Genomic DNA, 18,257 nt, shown 5'->3' with positions numbered 1-18,257 from the left:
GCGCCTCCTCTCGCGAGAGCTCGGCCCGCCTCCGCGCGAGGCTGCCGATGACGCGCTCGCCGGCCTCGAATGAAACTTTATTGGGACCCCGGGAGCGGACAACCCCCCCGCCCCCCTCCCGCGGCGCGCGCGCGCGCTCCCGCTCCCTACCGCCGCGTGCCTTCAACAAAACTTTATAAAGGCGCGCGGGGCGGCCATGGCCGCCCCCTCCCCCCGGGCGGCGGCCCCGGACGCGGCCTCGGCACCGAGGCCTGGCCGCCGCCTGCGGGGGGAGGCGACCGGGGCGAAGTTTCGCAGCTGGCCCACGGTTTGTTAGAGCCCGCCTGAGGCCGGCTGGCGACCGCGCCGGGTGAGCCCGTGCCTCGGGCTTGGCTTTGGTTTTGTTTTGCTTTGCACTGAGTGACCGGGCCTGACGCAGCGTTGTCGCTCTGCACGGGCAGCCGCTGCCTGGCCGAGATGCGGGCGAGGCGGCCGCCCTGCGGGCCCGGCAGCACGGAGCCGCCGCGGCCTGGGAGCGAGGCAGCCAGCTCCATCGTCCGGCAGGTAAATTCTCACAGAGGGGCCGCTAAGGCGGGTCCCCCGAGGCTGAGAGCGGGGAACCGGGGCCCCTGGAGGCCGCCGGGCCGCGGGAGGGAAAGGGGCGGCCGGGCAGCGCTGCCGGTGCCGCCGGGCCGCGGATGAGGGGGCGTGGCCTGGAGAGCCCCGCCCCCACCCCGTCCTCCTCCTCTTGCGAGATCTCGGCCTCCGCCAGTGCGCGCGCGTTCGCCGCGGCTCTCGCGAGAGGATGCGGTGGCGCTCTCGCGAGAGGGCGGGAGCGCCGCGCGCCCGCCTCGCAGCCGCGGCCGTTGGGATGGCGGCGGCCGCCGCCGAGTGAGGCCGGCGCGGAGGGGCCCGGCCGCCGCCGCCCGCCCGACGCGAGGCCGCCGCCCCGGGCCGCCCGTCCCCGCCGGCGCCATGAAGGCGGCGCCGGGCGGCGCCGAGGGTGAGTGCCGCCAGAGGGGCGCGGCTGGGGCGCCGGGCCGGCCCTGTGCGGGGCCGCGGGGCCCGGCCGCCCGGCGAGGGGCTCCCGGCGTCTCCGCGGTGCGGTGGTCGGGGTGGCTCCGTCCCGGGTGGGGCCGTACAAGTCCCCCCAGGAGGGGACACCGCGGCTGCGGCCCGCCGTGAAGGGCGAGGACTCCTCGGCCGGCGGCCCCGCCCTGGGCTTTCCGCACCCCTCGGGGCTCCCCGGGCCGGGCCGGCTGCAGGGCTTGTTCCGTTTTTGAAGGAAATAAAGACAAATATCCAAGTAAAGCTCTAACTATGCCGGAGTCTGGCAAAAATCCCCCTGTCCCTAAGGTAGCGAGAGGTCCAAAGTGTCCAAAAACGTCTGACAAACATGTAGTTGTGTTTTACACTGGGACTTGGTGGGGGGCAGTGCTAGTTCTGTGGACTGTACATGCACCGATCATGAAGACAAGCTCTGCAGAGGTTACAGGTGAGGCCTCGCAGGGCTGCCTGCCACGGCAGTTAGCTTTGTAGCCTTTGTGTTTACCTTGGACCCTGCAGCGCCAGTGAGAGGTTTATTTTGGCGGTGATATCTGTTGGGCTTCTCAAAGAATGCAACTGTAGAGAAAGCTGTCTGCTAGATAGCAAAAGAAATGCCAAATTATAACACCCTTGAAACTCCTCCTTTTTTGTATGTGTTTTTTATTAGATATTGGGGAAAATACACTATTCCAACTTGGATTATTTTTAGTTAATCTGTCTGATGCTAGTTTTCTGCACAGTCAGTGTCTCTGTCTCCCATCTCCTCAGGGAGATATTTTTCATAACAGTGGAACTTTCTAAAATACAGGAAAATGAGCTTGTAAAACCACACCTAATAGAAGGAAGTCTCTGCGACATGACGAGCATTTTGTAAGGGTTGACTGGATTCCAGTCTGGTACCGATCTGCGAAGCACTCTCGAAGGCAGAGCAAAGCAGGTCATCAGTTGCTTTGTTATATCACAGTGCACAGAGCCACACACTGGTTCCAGAGCAGCACAAAGACACCAGTCCTTGGGTCTCGGGCTAGCAGGGGGTGGGTGAGAATATGCCTGGTCAGAGAATTTTCGACCCTCTGAAGCACTGGCAGTTGGATCAATTTGATTGAGGGTCTGGGAGATGAAGGGATTGGGGAAGATTTTTACAGTGCAAGAAGCTGGGGAGTTAGAAAAGTGTGAACAGTGAAGGCGAAGCCAGGAGATGGAAGCTTAACCTCTGTTCTTTAAAAGTTTGCTGATACAATGTTTTCTACACTCTCTGCTCCTTGTCCTCCCTTGGGAAGGTTCAGCACATCTTTAAGCCATGCTGTTGTATCCCCAAACAGTGCCCTGATGTATTACTGTCATACCAGAACTTAATCATCTGGAACCATCTCACTCACAGTCCATGCAGAATAGTAGCTGGGCTTCTCCCAACAGGCCCTTAGACTTTTGATGATCCTCTAGGTTTTAATAGTTAGTGATATATCCTTAACACTGTGTAACCTTAAAGTCTAAGTCCCAGTGATAAATCAACAGTAGATAAGTTTTGTGAAATCATGTTTAGCTTAAAGATGGAAAGTGTTTCCATTACAACTGCATGCTTGTTCTATTTGTAAAACTCTAAATATTGCCTAGTTCTCTCTTTTCTGAATTTTCTCCTGTGGTTTGTCTTATAGAAGTGGAGAAGCTGAATAAGATGAGTTCTCTCTTAGAAAGACTTCATGCAAAATTTAACCAAAACAGACCTTGGACAGAAACCATGAAGCTAGTCCGTCAAGTCATGGTGAGGATTGTTGGAATCTGAGCAGGAGAGTTTCTGGAGTATCTTTAGTAATGATTCAGTTGTTGGTTTGTTAGATCTCTTCAAAGCGCTTTACTTTTTGTCCAAGCCTCGACTCCCTGTAGGGCCGCTGTGGTTGAGGCATGCCGGTTCTCAACCCGGCAGCGTGCAGGGGAGTGACGTGCGTGTCCTGTCTGTCTGGAGTGCCTTTGCCTTCCCTGCTTACAGCCTCCCGCTTTACAGCCTAATTGATGGGGGCAGCTGTCATTACAAGCCCAGGAAAGGGGTAAAACTGTGGTTTGAACTGGTGGTGAGAAGCCTTAACCATTCCACCACTTGCTGTTTTGAGATGTTTTATTTCGTTAAGGGATTTGCTCCCTTTTCAGTGACGTTCAGAATTCAGTGTTGGCTTAGTCAACTGTGGTTTTGAAACATTGGTTTCTGGGTGGGGAGAGAGAGGAACAGAAGGCAGGAGAGAGCTACATCAAAGGTTTCTGCATATATTGTTCTGAGGTGTTAAAAGTTTGCCTATCTGGCTATTTCTCTGTCTCCTCCTGTATAACTCTCAGCTTATGCCTATTAAAAAGTTATTACAGTCTGTTCTTCCAGATGAGTGAGTAGTTTAAAGAACAAAATCAATTCCAGGTCTGCCTTTGTTACCTGCTTCCAAAATGGATACTGTTGTCATACAAGAATCAAAATGAGGATGTAATTTTGGGATGAAATCTAATCTGCCTTTAATTACCTGAATAAACCTCACTTGACTGAACAAAAATTGCAGTAATTCCCTCTCAGTGAGTGATACATCAAAAGGTCATTTTTCTCCTCTCTGACTAAGGAAAAGCGAGTTGTGATGAACTCTGGGGGGCACCAACATCTGGTGAGCTGTTTGGAGACTTTGCAGAAGGCATTAAAAGGTTGGTATGTGCTGTGCATGTGCTTTATGTACTGCTTAGCAATGATACGCTGTGGAAATATTCCACATCATAAAAGCAAGCAAGGTTGTTGCTAGCACATATCTCTCTGTGTTCTTGGTGTACGTGTAGTCGCGTTTATATAAGCATGCTTTTCTGTTACGATTCAGTACCACTCAAGATTGCCTGTTATTTTTATTGTAAATGCCCATACCTGAATTCCACTTGTCCGGAATGTGGAAGAAAACCCATTCTCTTTGTATTTCTGAGAATGTTTATTTTTCTCTTTGCAAATTGTTCTGCCTGAATTTGGGGTGTTGGTAATATGTATAACTGCATGTGTGACGGTATGAGAACACCTGGGTGTAAGTTGTTGAGGTTGCTTTTAATGCTGATGTCTCATTCCTGGGGAAATGTTGAATCATTTCACTAAGCCTTGCTTTTTGCTTTCTCCATCTAGTATCTTCTCTGCCTGCCATGACAGATCGCTTAGAGTCTATAGCTAGACAGAATGGGTAGGTTGTCTTCTTTATTTTATGGCAAGGGCATTTCTTGTTTATCTGTACACATCGTAATCTCACTGCTGGTTTGATTGTTTTTTGTGTGCATCTCATAGCAATTTTTGTTTTGTTTTGTATGTAAGCCTTGGATCTCACCTTAGTGCAAATGGCACTGAATGTTACATCACTTCAGACATGTTCTATGTGGAAGTCCAGTTAGATCCTACAGGGCTGCTGTGTGATGTCAAGGTGGCTCACCATGGAGAAAATCCTGTGGTATGTATTACTGAAAAAGATGAGAGTGATACCTTTTTGTCTTTGGAACTGCCATTTTGGTTCCCTTCTATATGAGCAGAGGAAATGGATTATTCTGAACGTTCATCTAGGCCTAACAACTTTATTGCTTGTTCTAGTGGAAAGTAAAAACCTCCATGGAGTAGTCCATTCTTGTGCTTTTATCTGACGATCAATGCAGTGCATGCGTGCAAGGACCGTTTTGCTGAGGGTCCCTGTTTTCTTCTGAGTAGCATTATAACTGACAAAATTGTTTAGGAAGTTATTTGTTTTGTTTGTGGGAATTCTATTTCTTGAGGAAGAAGAGGGAAATTAATCTTATAAGACTTAGCTCTGTGAATGGAAAACACTAAAACCTAGAAGCATACAACTAAGGTCCTGAAAGAAAATGGCTTTACTTCCCTCCTCCACCTATATGGGAGTTTGCACTTGCATTTCACATAGGTGTAGCTGCTCTTCTGGAAATCGGGCCATTTTTAGCACATTTATATAAGATCAGAGGTTTTCAACCTAAGGCTTCACAATTTTAAAACTTTATGCCAAGTCATTCATCTAGTAGGATATGATATTATTTGGATTTCTCCCAGAGGAGGTTGTCAAGCAGAACTAGAACCATACCAGTGCATGGTTGTAAGTGTTTCTTCTCATCAAAAGCTGACATTTAGAAATGTCACTGTCCTAATATTTTGTAGTCACAGTGCTGCACAAAGACTGAGATTACTACATTTGACATTGATATAGTTCTACGTTCTTCCCTTTTTAGAGTTGTCCAGAATTGGTGCAACATCTGAGGTGAGTAGCAAGAGTTGTATTTTCAGACAGGTTTCTCTTTGCAGTACTCATCTGGTGCTATTTTACGCCTGGAAATGCAAAGCAGTTGATAGCTATGCCTTCCCCACAAAGTCTTTGTACTTCCCCAGGGGTTTTCTGGCTTAGGTTCAGGTATGCCAGATGCAGACTGCCATGCATGTGGCCTTGGAAGCCACGGTGTGGTATCTATCAGAAACATTAAAGCTGGAACATTTAAAGAACACGTTTTTACAGCTTTCTTGTGAGAAAAGTCTATTCTTATGTGACTTCATTTTTGTATTAGTATAACTTTTTAAAATAAAACCTTGTCTGCTATGAATATGAATCCATGTTACTTTTTTCCTCTCCTTTTAGAGAGAAAAATTTTGATGAATTTTCTAAGCATCTGAGGGGGCTTGTGAACCTGTATAAGTTGCCAGGAGACAAGTAAGTCTAGAATATGTGTTGCATTTATTTACATCCACGTATATAAAATTAAACAAATCTTCAAGCTTTTAGTTCTGTGCTTATTTTTTCATTGTGTGTGATCTTCCTGATCCATCAACATGACTTGTGTGTGCATGCAGTGGATAAGGAGGATTTAATTTGAAGTGGGAATGAGGAATGAAAAGTTAAAATTTCTAAATGCTGAATCTGATGGAAAGTGTTGTAGCTTGTCAGCCAGTAGTTCTATAATTGGATTTCATTGCACGGTTCCTTTTAATTTTAATTTTTTCTTATACTGCTTTCTTTTTCCAGCAAACTTAAAACTAAAATGTACTTAGCTCTACAGTCCTTGGAGCTGGATCTCTCAAAAATGGCAGGGATGTATTGGTAAGAACATCTCTATGGCTTGTTGGTGTGTGTTAGTTTGTTTTTTCTTAATAGTGCTACATCATGTTGACTGGTTCTAACCACAGGGGGAGGTATCCCTATCCTGATGGCACATCAGTGCCTATATATTCTGACATTATTGCTAAGAAGTTCAGTGCTGATGTTTCAGAACACCTTTGCAAGTCAGGGAGTGATACAGACAGAGTGATAGAAAAATTGCTCAGAGCTTCCTGGAATTTACCAGGAATTTACCTTTTTCACTACAAAATTCAATTAAAAAAGAGGAAAAAAAACCCAGCTTTACATTAGTGGTAACAAGGTGTTCTACAGTAAGAAATTGAGAAACATTTGATCATCTTTTACTGCTATAGATTCAGAGGATAAACCATCCACATTTTAGAAAGTAAAGTAGCTTCTGTTTTGCCCATTGCAGTGTGAGGTTTCAGGTGGCTACCTCTGGGATTACTGAGCAGTGTGCCTGTGTTGAGCTAAAATCTTAGACTGTTGTCAACCCATGAATTTTGGCTTCAGCTATGGCTCTGGCTTGTTACAGACCTGTGACTGCCTCTCTTGCAGGCAAGCCACCAATGCAAATCCCCTCGACAAGATTCTTCATGGCAGTGTTGGCTATCTCACCCCCAGGAGTGGAGGTATCTTTGATTAACATTTTAAAAAAGAAAAAAAAAGTGCAGATTTTGTCTATAAAATTGACTTTGTTCAGCATCCCCTTTATGGATGGTAGTTTCACATTAACTGATGCTAATAGTGGAAGACACTAATCAAAGTAAAAGAGGTGGCTGACTATGTGCAAGTTCATTATGATCCAGAAAGCCAGCTTTTATTTATGAAGCCACACATCATGGTAATTCTGTGGGAGATGGCAGTGTCGAATAACTCTTTCGAGGTGTGCTGGCAGCTCTGCCCAACACGTGCTTCATTATATTGCAGATGTAATGTGGTTACATGGGTTAATAATAGTCGGGTAACGTGTGTCACCAGGATGCTTATTTATAAGTCTCTCTCCCACAGGTCTCCTGATGAATCTCAAGTATTACGTCTCGCCATATGATTTATTTGAAGAAGGCACTGGAACCCCCATTGTTTTGCATGAGAACAATGGTAGGTCACCTTTAGAAGCTGGTACACTACTTCTGCTTGGAGGAGAGGAGAAAGCAGAATTCCAGCGGTCTAGCTCCCCTCTGCTGTCACCTCGAATACAGGAAAATCATAAGCTGGCTTACAGAGGACATGGGTTTAAGCATGTGCAAAAATGCTGGCTCAGCTGACCCTCTTGAACCTCATGGCTATTCGGGAATTTGAAAGGGACCAATACCAGTGGGCCTGGGTGACTCAGCCTGCAGTTGAAGCCTTTTTGCCTTGGGTTTTGTGATTAACATGAGATCTGTTTTATTGTGAAAATACTTGTGCTTGTGCCGTCTTACTGAAGGATCGGTTTCTGTGCATGTATGTGGACATCTGTCATTTGCAAAAATGACAAAACCAAACACCTACTAAAATGGAGGTTGCTCTGGAGAAGAGAGAGGGTGAAATTGTCCAAAATCATTAATTCTTTTGCTTTGTGAAGAGCACAATACAAACTTACAAATCTATTTGAAACATATTTTAAGAATTATGCAATAGGCCTTCTGTGTAAGGGGGAAAAAAGAAAACAGGTAGCGTAACTGGTTTGATTGTAGTCCATTTAGGTGTTAACAGCGAACACTGAAAACTGTGCTATGTGGAGGAAGTAATTTATTTTCACTAGTTCAATTTAACTCACAAAGCTTGTGGTATTTTTTTTTTTAATTTATGTTCTTTTTTTCTTGCTTCCTCTTGCAGTTCCTCGGGCTTTGGGTATGAATGTGTCAGTAACAGTCGAGGGAACCATGGCAATGTACAAACTTCCAATTGCACCATTGATTATGGGGTCTCATCCTGTTGACAGCAAAGGGTAAGCAAAGGACATATCTGCCAGGCCTTTCTCAGTGGCCTTGTTTAGATGCAAATTCAATATTCAGTTCTCTTTTGAAGTCAGAATGGGGAGATGACTGCATGATGTTATAGCATTATAAAGGGACTTTTATACTGTCTTTAAGCTGAGAAGCATGTATTTCAGGCATGTTTAATGCTTTTGATGAGTGCCTTTATTTTTCAGAAGGCATAAACAATCTACTTGTATTTGAGCAAACAGTAAAATGCATGTCTGACACTCAAAGCAGACGCCAGAGTTATGTTCTGCACCTAATAAAGATTTGTATTAACTTGATATTTTAGGACACCGTCGTTCTCGTCGATCACCAGTGCCAACAGTGTGGACCTGCCAGCTTGTTTCTTCTTGAAATTCCCACGACCCATTCCAGTATCTCGAGCTTTCATTCAGAAACTTCAGGGCTGCACAGGTGGGTTGCAGATCTGTCAGATACTTCCTAGGTTTTTCCTAATAAGCTGCTATTTATAAAGCATACCAGAATAGCTACTCAAGTTCTTGTGCCCTCTTTTTCAGTAAGAACTGGGTAGGTTTCCTTTACTAGGTGGTAACTCATTTCATGGCTCACCAGCCCTTTCCAGGTCCCAGGTGCTATCAATCTGTGCCATTTTGTTTCCTCAGGTATTCCACTGTTTGACACATCACCAACATTTGTGCCCTTGTATGAGCTGATCACACAGTTTGAGCTATCCAAGGAGGCTGATCCTCTACCTTTAAACCACAATATGCGCTTCTATGCAGTAAGTATATTGTCCAGCCAGGGTGTTAGACTTGCAGATGAGCAGTTTGGGTTTTTTCACGTGTTTCAGATATCGTTCAAGTACAAGCTATTATAAATATAGAGATTGTCCTCCTGGATGGATGGAACTAGTAATTAAGATCTGCCTGCTGGCTCTGCTGCAGTAGTGACAGCAGAGGTATGGGATTTAGCCTTCCCAGGTTCTGTCCCTTCTTCTTGCTCTGATTTTAATGTGTAACTGAATAAATCACATCACTTTGGGAGAAAACTTGGTTTTTGTGTTAGTCACAAATCTCCTATTGACTTCAGAGGATTTTTCTTTCTTCAAAAGAGATGCTATACTGCATGAAACTTAGTTGGGGAAGTGAATACTGTTTGGCAATACTACTTCTGAGGAGCCTTAGTGCTGTTTCGCTTGTTCAGATCTGCTTGTCATTTAATAAAAGGAAAGTATCTTCATTACTTGTCATTTCCAACCAGAAAGGTGGCTTGGCATTGCTTGGATTTGGAGCCTGCTCTTTCCTTCCTGGTTTTGCCTTGTATCCAGCATTATTTGGAGTAAAGCAGGAATTGTTTGTCAGGCTCTTCCAGGACAGCAGCACTGTTACTTTCTGAACAAGGATGCTCCTCTCCCAGATGGAAGAAGTCTTCAAGGAACTCTGATTAGTAAAATCGCCTTCCAGCACCCTGGACGGGTTCCTCTCATCCTCAATTTGATCAGACATCAGGTGGCTTACAACACACTGATTGGCAGCTGTGTCAAGCGAACAGTTTTAAAAGAAGGTAGGTACCACATCAAGTGGAATATAATGTGCAGTTGATAGGGAACCCTGGGTAATTTTCTCAGATTTGGGAGTAAGAAATAGGAGGCTGATGCTGCTTTTCTCTTACCATTTTATTTTTCTCTATATGGGGGTATTGAGCATGTGCCTCTGGTTCATTTCTTGTGATCTTTAATTTAATAGTTTCCTTGTCTTACAGATTCCCCTGGGATCCTTCAGTTTGAAGTTTGCCCTCTCTCTGACTCCTGTTTTAGTGTGTCCTTTCAGCACCCTGTGAATGACTCCCTAGTGTGTGGTAAGTGGACTCAGTAAAAGCATGCAAGTAATTATGAAAAGTTTGGCAGGGTTTTCTCCCCCTGTAACCAGAATTTTGATCTCTTCCAAATGCCTTCTGTCTTTCAGTGGTAATGGATGTGCAAGATTCTACTCATGTGAACTGTAAGCTGTACAAAGGGCTGTCTGATGCTCTTATCTGTACCGATGATTTCATTGCCAAAGTTGTTCAAAGGTAGGCCAAATCTTTTTGTGATGCCATTCAGTGTTGTTCAGAGTGTTGTTTAGAAACCAAAACGCAGTAGCTCCCATGTGCTGTTGTTACTTGTGCATGCCTACAGGAACACTTCACCAAGCCTTTCATCCTGCAGAAAACTCAACTTTGAGGAGGAAAACTGGCAATGCCAAAATGGGCTCCGAAAGTACCCCAGAAGCAATATAGTGCATCAGCTAAAATTAGGACTTGAATATCTGGAACTTAGTAGTTTTTCCATATTTAATGTAAGGGCCCTTATAAAACTGAATTAACAAATCAGGATCTCTGTCTAACAATCCAGATAAGTGACTTCTATCCAGAACATTTTTCGAATGAGTTGTGTCATTATCCTCACTGCATTGGGGCCAGGCAGATTGAATGGCACATTTGTGGTCACTCAGAAGACCAGTGCCGGAACAAAAGAGGTGGTTCAGACCTTCTGAGTCTGTCTGGTGCCATGGCTGTGGGACCAAGTACTCGGGTTAACTCTCCTTTCTGCTTTTTGAGTTCTAAGACAGAAGTAGTATTCAGTGTTTGAGAAAATCATGGCGAGTGCCATGGCATTAGTATGGTATACTTCCAGCATTCATTGCTCGATGTACTCCAAAGCATATAGATGAACTCTGTGTCCATCTCGTAAGTATCCTAGTGATTTTTGGAGTGGTTCTTCTTTTGAGTGAAATTTTGTAGTGATTCTTCAGAAAGGAGGCAAACTTGGAGCCTTACTGAAAATTCCATTTCAGGCTTTGAATCTTGACTACTTGTTTTAAGTGTGTGTCCAGGGTACCTACCTTTTTATGCCTTCTCCTGTAGTTGGTAGCTTTCAGTCTTGTAGTGCAGAAGAGAGCCTCCCGTAGCTTGCCATTTGCATGGGCCTTTTATCAAAATTCCTCAACACCAGCCACTGTTGTAAGCATTCAGAATACAGCAGAGTGTTAACAGTATACAACACAGACCTCTTGAGTAAGAATATATAGTTTTCTTTCTAAACATAGGCTTGCTGACCTTGAGTAGGATGTGGCATTATCACTGTGTTCTGCAGGGTTTCAGGAAATGAGGCTTGCCAAGCTTAGGCAAAGGTGTTCCTTAGCAGAATCAGAGCAACAACCCAGATTGCATGTTTCCATGCTGTCCTTTAACTACAAGATCATCGTCTGTCAGTTACTAGTAATTGAGTCAATTGATTAATTCTCCCTGTATTTGTGTTTGCAAAGTAGTCTAGAGAGGCACTGTTGTCTCGTGGCTAGATAAGCATGACAGGAAAAGTATAAATACAAACAGAATAGCAGAGCTTTTACAGTGCCTGGACCTGTTACTCTCCTGTGCCCAAGACCCTTAGCGTTTCTTTTAGTTGTTGTCATGTCCTTTAGCTTTCCCTCCCCAAAATGGGAAATACTGTCTTACCTCATTTGGCTGCTGCTTTTCTGAGGAAGTTGTTAAAACTACTTTAGTGAACATCGCTTAGGGCAGCAAAATGCATGCTAAAGCTTGTGTTTTGTGTTTTGCAGATGTATGTCCATTCCTGTGACCATGAGAGCAATTCGTAGAAAAGCAGAAACGATTCAGGCAGACACACCAGCCTTGTCCCTCATTGCAGAGACAGTAGAAGATATGGTGAAGAAAAATCTTCCCCCAGCCAGCAGCCCAGGGTATGGCATGACCACAGGCAGCAACCCAATGAGTGGTACCACTACCCCAACAAACACTTTTCCTGGGGGGCCCATCACTACTTTGTTTAATATGAGCATAAGCATGAAAGAGAGGCATGACTCGGTGGGCCATGGGGAGGACTTCAGCAAAGTGTCTCAGAACCCTATTCTCACTAGTTTGTTGCAGATCACAGGGAATGTGGGGTCTACCATTGGCTCAAGTCCAACCCCTCCCCATCACACACCACCACCAGTATCCTCACCAGCAGGCAACACCAAGAACCACCCCATGCTCATGAACCTTCTTAAAGAGAATCCCCCTCAGGATTTCTCCACTCTGTATGGGAGCAGCCCTCTCGAAAGGCAGAACTCTTCCTCTGGCTCCCCTAGAATGGAAATGGGCCCTGGGGGGAATAAGCAAAAGAAAAAAAAATCCCGCATCCCAGCAGACAAGCCCAAGCATCAGACTGAGGACGATTTCCAGAGGGAGCTCTTTTCAATGGATGTTGACTCCCAGAATCCTATTTTTGATGTCAACATGACTGCAGATACCCTGGACACCCCTCATATTACTCCAGCACCTAGCCAATGCAGCACTCCTCCTACTACATACCCACAGCCTATACCTCACTCGCAGCCCAGTATTCAGAGAATGGTTCGACTTTCTAGTTCGGACAGCATTGGAGCCGACGTTACTGATATCCTTTCGGATATAGCAGAGGAGGCTTCCAAGCTACCCACCGCTAATGAGGACTGTCCACCCATTGGTACTCCAGTAAGAGACTCTTCTAGTTCAGGACATTCACAAAGTGCCCTCTTTGACCCAGATGTTTTTCAGACGAACAATAGCGAGAACCCATACACAGATCCAGCAGACCTCATAGCAGATGCTGCTGTGAGCCCCAACAGCGATTCTTCAAACCATTTTTTTCCAGATGGAGTAGATTTTAATCCTGACTTGTTGAACAGTCAGAGTCAAAGTGGCTTTGGGGAGGAATACTTTGATGAGAGTAGTCAGAGTGGAGACACTGATGATTTCAAGGGCTATACACCCCAGGCTCTAAGTACTTTGGGGGTGCCGGTGTTAGGGGGTGATGCGGGAGAAAATAAATTTAAGGGCAGCAATCAGTCTGATACGGTGGATTTTAGTATTATTGCAGCTGCAAGCAAAGCACTGGGGTCCTCTGACATCATGGAGCATCACAGTGGAGGTCAGAGCCCTTTACTAAATACAGGGGATTTGGCAAAAGAAAAGTCTCAGAAACGGGTAAAGGAAGGCAATGGTTCTGGAAGTAACATGGCAGGTCCTGGGCTAGATGGGAAGCCAGGGAAGCGCAGCCGGACTCCATCCAGTGATGGTAAAAGTAAAGAGAAACTTCCAAAGCGAAAGAAGCAGGAAACAGATGGGAAATCTCCATCTCATAGCTCATCAAACAGGCCTTTCACCCCACCTGCAAGCACGGGTGGGTCCAAATCTCCTGGGAGTTCAGGCAGATCTCAGACTCCTCCTGGTGTAGCTACTCCTCCTATTCCAAAAATCACAATTCAGATTCCAAAAGGAACAGTGACTGTTGGCAAACCATCTTCACATGGCCAGTATACGAGTAGTGGCTCTGTCACCTCCTCCAGCAGCAAAAGCCATCATAGCCATTCCTCTTCCTCCTCCTCTTCCTCCTCCTCTTCAACCTCAGGCAAAATTAAAAGCAGCAAATCGGAAGGGTCTTCTGGCTCAAAGATGAGCAGCAGCCTCTACTCGAGTCAAGGTGGCTCAAGTTCAGGTCAGTCCAAAAGCTCAGCTCAGTCTGTGGGAAAGCCTGGATCCTCCCCCATCACCAAACATGGCCTCAGCAGCGGTTCTGGAAGTACCAAGATGAAACCTCAAGGAAAGCCATCATCACTTATGAACCCTTCTATGAGTAAACCAAACATCTCTCCATCTCATTCTAGACCCTCAGGAGGTTCTGACAAGCTTGCTTCTCCCATGAAACCTGTCCCAGGTACTCCCCCATCATCTAAAGCAAAGTCACCTATAAGTTCAGGTTCTGGAGGCTCCCATATGTCTGGGACCGGATCAAGCTCAAGTATGAAATCCTCTTCAGGAATGGGATCCTCTGGGTCTATGTCTCAGAAACCACCTCCTTCATCAAACTCCTCTACAGCATCTTCATCTTCCTTTTCATCTAGTGGGTCTTCCATGTCTTCATCCCAGAACCAGCATGGAAGTTCCAAAGGCAAGTCTCCTAGCAGAAACAAGAAGCCATCTCTGACTGCAGTCATAGACAAACTTAAACATGGGGTTGTCACTAGCGGGCCTGGTGGTGAAGACCCAATGGATGGACAAATAGGGCCGAGTTCCAATTCCTCAAGCCATACTATGTCCTCCAAACATAATATGTCTGGAGGTGAGTTCCAGGGCAAACGTGAGAAGAGTGACAAAGAGAAATCTAAAGTCTCTGTTTCTGGAGGATCTGTTGACTCTTCCAAGAAGACTTCAGATTCCAAAAATGTTGGAAGCACTGGAGTGGCCAAAATTATCATCAGCAAGCATGATGGTGGCTCCCCTAGTATTAAAGCCAAAGTAACTTTGCAGAAGCCTGGGGAAGGAGGTGGGGATAGCTTAAGGCCTCAGATGGCTTCTTCCAAAAGCTATGGATCCCCTCTAATCAGTGGGTCTACTCCAAAACATGAACGCTGCTCTCCCAGCCACAGTAAGTCACCAGCATACACTCCCCAAAACATAGACAGTGAGAGCGAGTCAGGCTCTTCCATAGCAGAGAAATCCTATCAGAACAGCCCCAGCTCTGATGATGGCATTAGGCCTTTGCCTGAATATAGCTCAGAAAAACATAAGAAGCACAAAAAAGAGAAGAAAAAAGTGAAAGACAAAGACAGGGACAGAGATCGGGATCGTGATAAAGACAGAGACAAGAAGAAATCTCACAGCATTAAGCCAGAGAGCTGGTCTAAATCCCCAATTTCAGCTGATCAGTCTCTCTCCATGACAAGCAGTGCTATCATTTCAGCTGAGCGACCGTCCCGAGCTAGCCCTGAGTTTTTGATTGGGGAAGAAGATGACGATCTCATGGATGTTGCTCTAATTGGAAATTAATCTTCTTAATATCTTTAAAAGATGAGCTGTACGCAGGACCTGCAGGTTCTAGAGCTGGAAAGAGAAGAACCATTCATTGCATACCTGCCACACTGATTTTTAAGAGATGTGTTTTAAGATAAAAAAGTATTTCCAAGGATCTCAGAAGTCTGAACAGAACACGTGTGAGTGCCGACCTCTGGCTGTGTCCAGCAGCTCCATATGGCAAGCCAGGTTCCTGACTGTGGCCTTGGTCCTGCAGATACTTACACTCATTCTTAATTTAGAAGTATTAATAGTCCCGTTAAAAATAATGGGCATAAAGCTAAGTATGCGTGTAAGTGTGTGAGCAGACCCCAAACTGGTGCAAACAGAAACATAGGCTATTCTGGGAGAATCTGACTTCCTCTGCCCCCTCTTCCCCTTCAAAATAAGTTGATCTTGTTTTTAGGAGGTTTTAAGCTAATTATTTTAGGGCATGTTTTGGGGTTGGGTTTTATTCTTTTTATAAGGGTGGTTGGAGGAAAAAAATGCTTTTTAATTGTTTTTATTTTTGTGGCATTTCTTCATTCAGTGCCTGATTCGGAGCGGTGCTGAGGAACTTGATCTTCCTCTGATGGGGCCGCTCCGCAAAATCAGGCACTGTGTTCTGATGTATATCAGCGTTTTATTCCAGGTCAAAGTGATGAAAAATATCTGTCTTATGTTTGACTTTCCTTTCATTTTAGCTATTTACTTATGTCCATATTTGAATGCCTTGTGCTGCTTGTTTTCATGCAGTCTCTGTTTTAATTGTATGATGCAGAGCCCAAAGGGACTTGGCAATTTGGGTAGAACCTATGGTTTTGGAAAGCTCTGCACATGTGCAGCCACTGTAGCTTTGGTGAAGTTGGTAAAATTCCGGCATGCATTGGAGCAAAACTAAATTTCAAAAGGGACACCGCTGTCTTAATCTGAGCATTGCTTCCTTGAAAGCCTAGCAAACAGAATTTCCCCAGAATTCCCTGATGCTGCATTTGTAAAGAGGCAGACTTTGTAAGCTGCACACAAGACCCAGTTCTGCACAAGGCCCCACTTTAGAACTATGCTTAATTTGTCTGCTATGAATACTTTCATTAATATTGATAGACAGCTAGTGTGCACTCATGGTTAAAAAATTGGGCCTTATCCTCTCAATCTGTTTCTGTTGCTGAAATACTTACAGTTTGGGTTTTTTTTTTCCTTTTAACTTGCAACACACTTCTCAGTAGTAATTTGATAATGCACACGAGCATTCCCTTCTCTCTCTGGGAGGTGTTAGCCTAGCAGTGTGAGTCATTCATGTCCTAATGTTAGCACGCACTTACGCTGCTGGAAAAACAGACCCTAACTGGTTCATCTGGATAAAGATTGCAGCAGAAGCAGTGTTTTCCTTAAATGATGGATTTTCCCTTTTTGGCTGGACTTAAGAACATGTTTCTGCTGTCCTCTATGGTTTTATCTTGGTCTCTGAAAGGAAGGAGACTGAGGAGGAAGATGTTTTATTTTTAAAAGCAATTAAAGCTGTTTTGCCTAAGAGGAAAAGTGGGAAATCAAGAAAGAGTTCTGTGAACTCATCTCCTTTGAATTTTGTGCTGGGCAGAATCCTGCTGCCATTGAGTTTTGCCATTAACTCCTGGAGGCCAGGATTTCACCCATGGGGAAGAGATTATACTTCGCATATGGGGATGTGGTCTGAAAACGTCAAGGCTTTAAGTTTCTTTTAAACCACAGAAATTTCTAGCTACACTTACAGTTTGACCCCAGTAATACTTCAGACAAGCAGGTTCTTCTCTGGCTCGTTTGAAGCTATAGCAAGGCAGATGTCTTTTCAGCAGGGCAGCAACTGTTCAATTAATTGTAGGGATTTTTCACCCCTTCTGCCTGTCTCCAGCTTAATTCCAGGGTTCCTGTGCAGGAGCCATGAATTTCTCCAAATCCACCCCAAACTTTGGGGAGCTCTCCGTTCTTGTATTTTCCAACCTTCATCCTATGCTCCTAGTGGTCTGCACACAATAGCTTCCCTCTCGCAGATGTTCTCATCTTCATGTGCTGAGATGATAGAAAAGCAATAAATAAAGTCTAAACCTGGAGCAAATGACATTATCTTATGCAGCATCAGAATCGTATGACTGTGGGGTGTCTATGAAGAGGATGTAAGAAATACAACACCAGATGACTTTATCTTGAGACCCTGCTACAGCGGCTGCATCTCGGAAATAATACCTGTTCAGACTCCAACAGGTTGTCATCTGTTTTAATTCTGTCCCTCTCATTTTAAGTTGCTTTCTTTTAAAAAAGCCCTTTGAACTGTTCTGGTGTTCTGGGTTGTGTGAAGGTATGAACAGCCTTCAAAAGTAGCACTCTTACAAAGTTGAATCAGGACTGGGGATTTCAAGGAATGGTTTGCTGGATACTTGTCATTAATTGGAGTGATGTTTTACCAATATGAAAAAAACATTAAAAGTTAAAAATAAATACTGTTCAGCTTCATACTTAACACATAAATGCATTTTAAATGAAAGAGCTGAACATGTTTCCTTCTCTGCTTGCCCAAGACCAAAGTTCAATATTCTAAATTTCTCCTGCAAAAGGTGGGCATCACGAACACCTACAGAAGTACAGGGAACAAAGTCTCATCCTCTCTAAGCCTCTGTGACACCAAGTGCTGCAAGAGAAACTGAGTCCTGAACTGTGGTCATAGCAGGTAATAAGCTTTTTGATCCATTTTGATGCACTGTACCCTTTCCCCTTTGTACCCCATTCGTTTTATATCATGTGAGAAAAAGATATACCAGAGTCAGGCAAGAGTTGCATGATGCTTCTATTGCACTGATTAGAGATGAGGTACACCTGTCAATATTACACAGACATTTTACATGTAAATGCTTGGTCTCTTACAAATGTTTTATTTTTAAAATATTTTTGCTTATTCTCTACAATATTTTACATCTTTCAGTATTGGAAAGATAAATGTGTAAACAAAATAAAAGCCAAACCTTTTAATCTCAGGTAGAGAAATTGAGATTAAAAGAAAATGGTTCTTTCCTAAATGGTCATTATGTAAATATGTGTCTTGAAATTTGGTTTTTTTGTGGGCAACCATGTAAATAATTCTGGCTACTTTTTCATTCTTTTTTGATGTAGAGTGTACTTTCAACTTTTTTGGAAATATTGCAAAGAACATGTTTATTTACATGCAAATAAATCTCTTTGGTAAAGAGGTCTTATGTTTTCTGGAAACCGTTCTGCTTCCCTCGAGCTGACTTGCTGTAGAGCTGTCTAAGACGGCACACTTACTGGCAGACGTTTCAGAAATCACAAAAGTCATCTGTCGTCTGTCCCACCA

The 18,257-nt window shown here is 44.5% G+C and overlaps 1 protein-coding gene across 2 annotated transcripts; it reads left to right on the top strand.

The window, feature by feature from the left end:
- The first annotated feature begins 151 nt into the window (after window positions 1-151).
- Window positions 152-18,129, top strand: MED1 (mediator complex subunit 1). Of its 2 annotated transcripts, none has more exons than XM_064524700.1 (17): window positions 152-543; window positions 2,682-2,788; window positions 3,624-3,702; window positions 4,160-4,214; window positions 4,343-4,475; window positions 5,257-5,285; window positions 5,658-5,729; window positions 6,042-6,116; window positions 6,693-6,766; window positions 7,146-7,235; window positions 7,956-8,067; window positions 8,391-8,515; window positions 8,725-8,843; window positions 9,424-9,625; window positions 9,824-9,919; window positions 10,027-10,132; window positions 11,662-18,129. In XM_064524700.1, the coding sequence occupies exons 2-17, from the start codon at window positions 2,702-2,704 to the stop codon at window positions 14,909-14,911; spliced, it is 4,704 nt and encodes a 1,567-aa protein (XP_064380770.1). In that variant the 5' UTR covers window positions 152-543; window positions 2,682-2,701; the 3' UTR covers window positions 14,912-18,129. The 2 variants fall into 2 exon arrangements, with proteins under 2 accessions (XP_064380770.1, XP_064380769.1); XM_064524699.1 differs by lacking the exon at window positions 152-543 and adding an exon at window positions 762-982.
- The last annotated feature ends 128 nt before the right edge of the window (window positions 18,130-18,257 follow it).

This window comes from Dromaius novaehollandiae, chromosome 22, assembly GCF_036370855.1.
Source record: "Dromaius novaehollandiae isolate bDroNov1 chromosome 22, bDroNov1.hap1, whole genome shotgun sequence".
Taxonomy (NCBI): Eukaryota; Metazoa; Chordata; class Aves; order Casuariiformes; family Dromaiidae; genus Dromaius; species Dromaius novaehollandiae.
Note: the sequence above shows the minus strand (reverse complement) of the source record. Positions and strands in the feature narration are given on the sequence as shown.

What these genes read in the sequence shown, in the direction of transcription:
- MED1 (XM_064524699.1), top strand. Translation starts at nt 955, where the DNA reads ATGAAGGCGGCGCCGGGCGGCGCCGAGG. An exon ending in ACCATGGAGAAAATCCTGTG is followed by an intron (nt 4,476 to 5,256) that starts GTATGTATTACT and finishes TTCCCTTTTTAG; the next exon opens with AGTTGTCCAGAATTGGTGCA. An exon ending in TGTTTTGCATGAGAACAATG is followed by an intron (nt 7,236 to 7,955) that starts GTAGGTCACCTT and finishes TTCCTCTTGCAG; the next exon opens with TTCCTCGGGCTTTGGGTATG.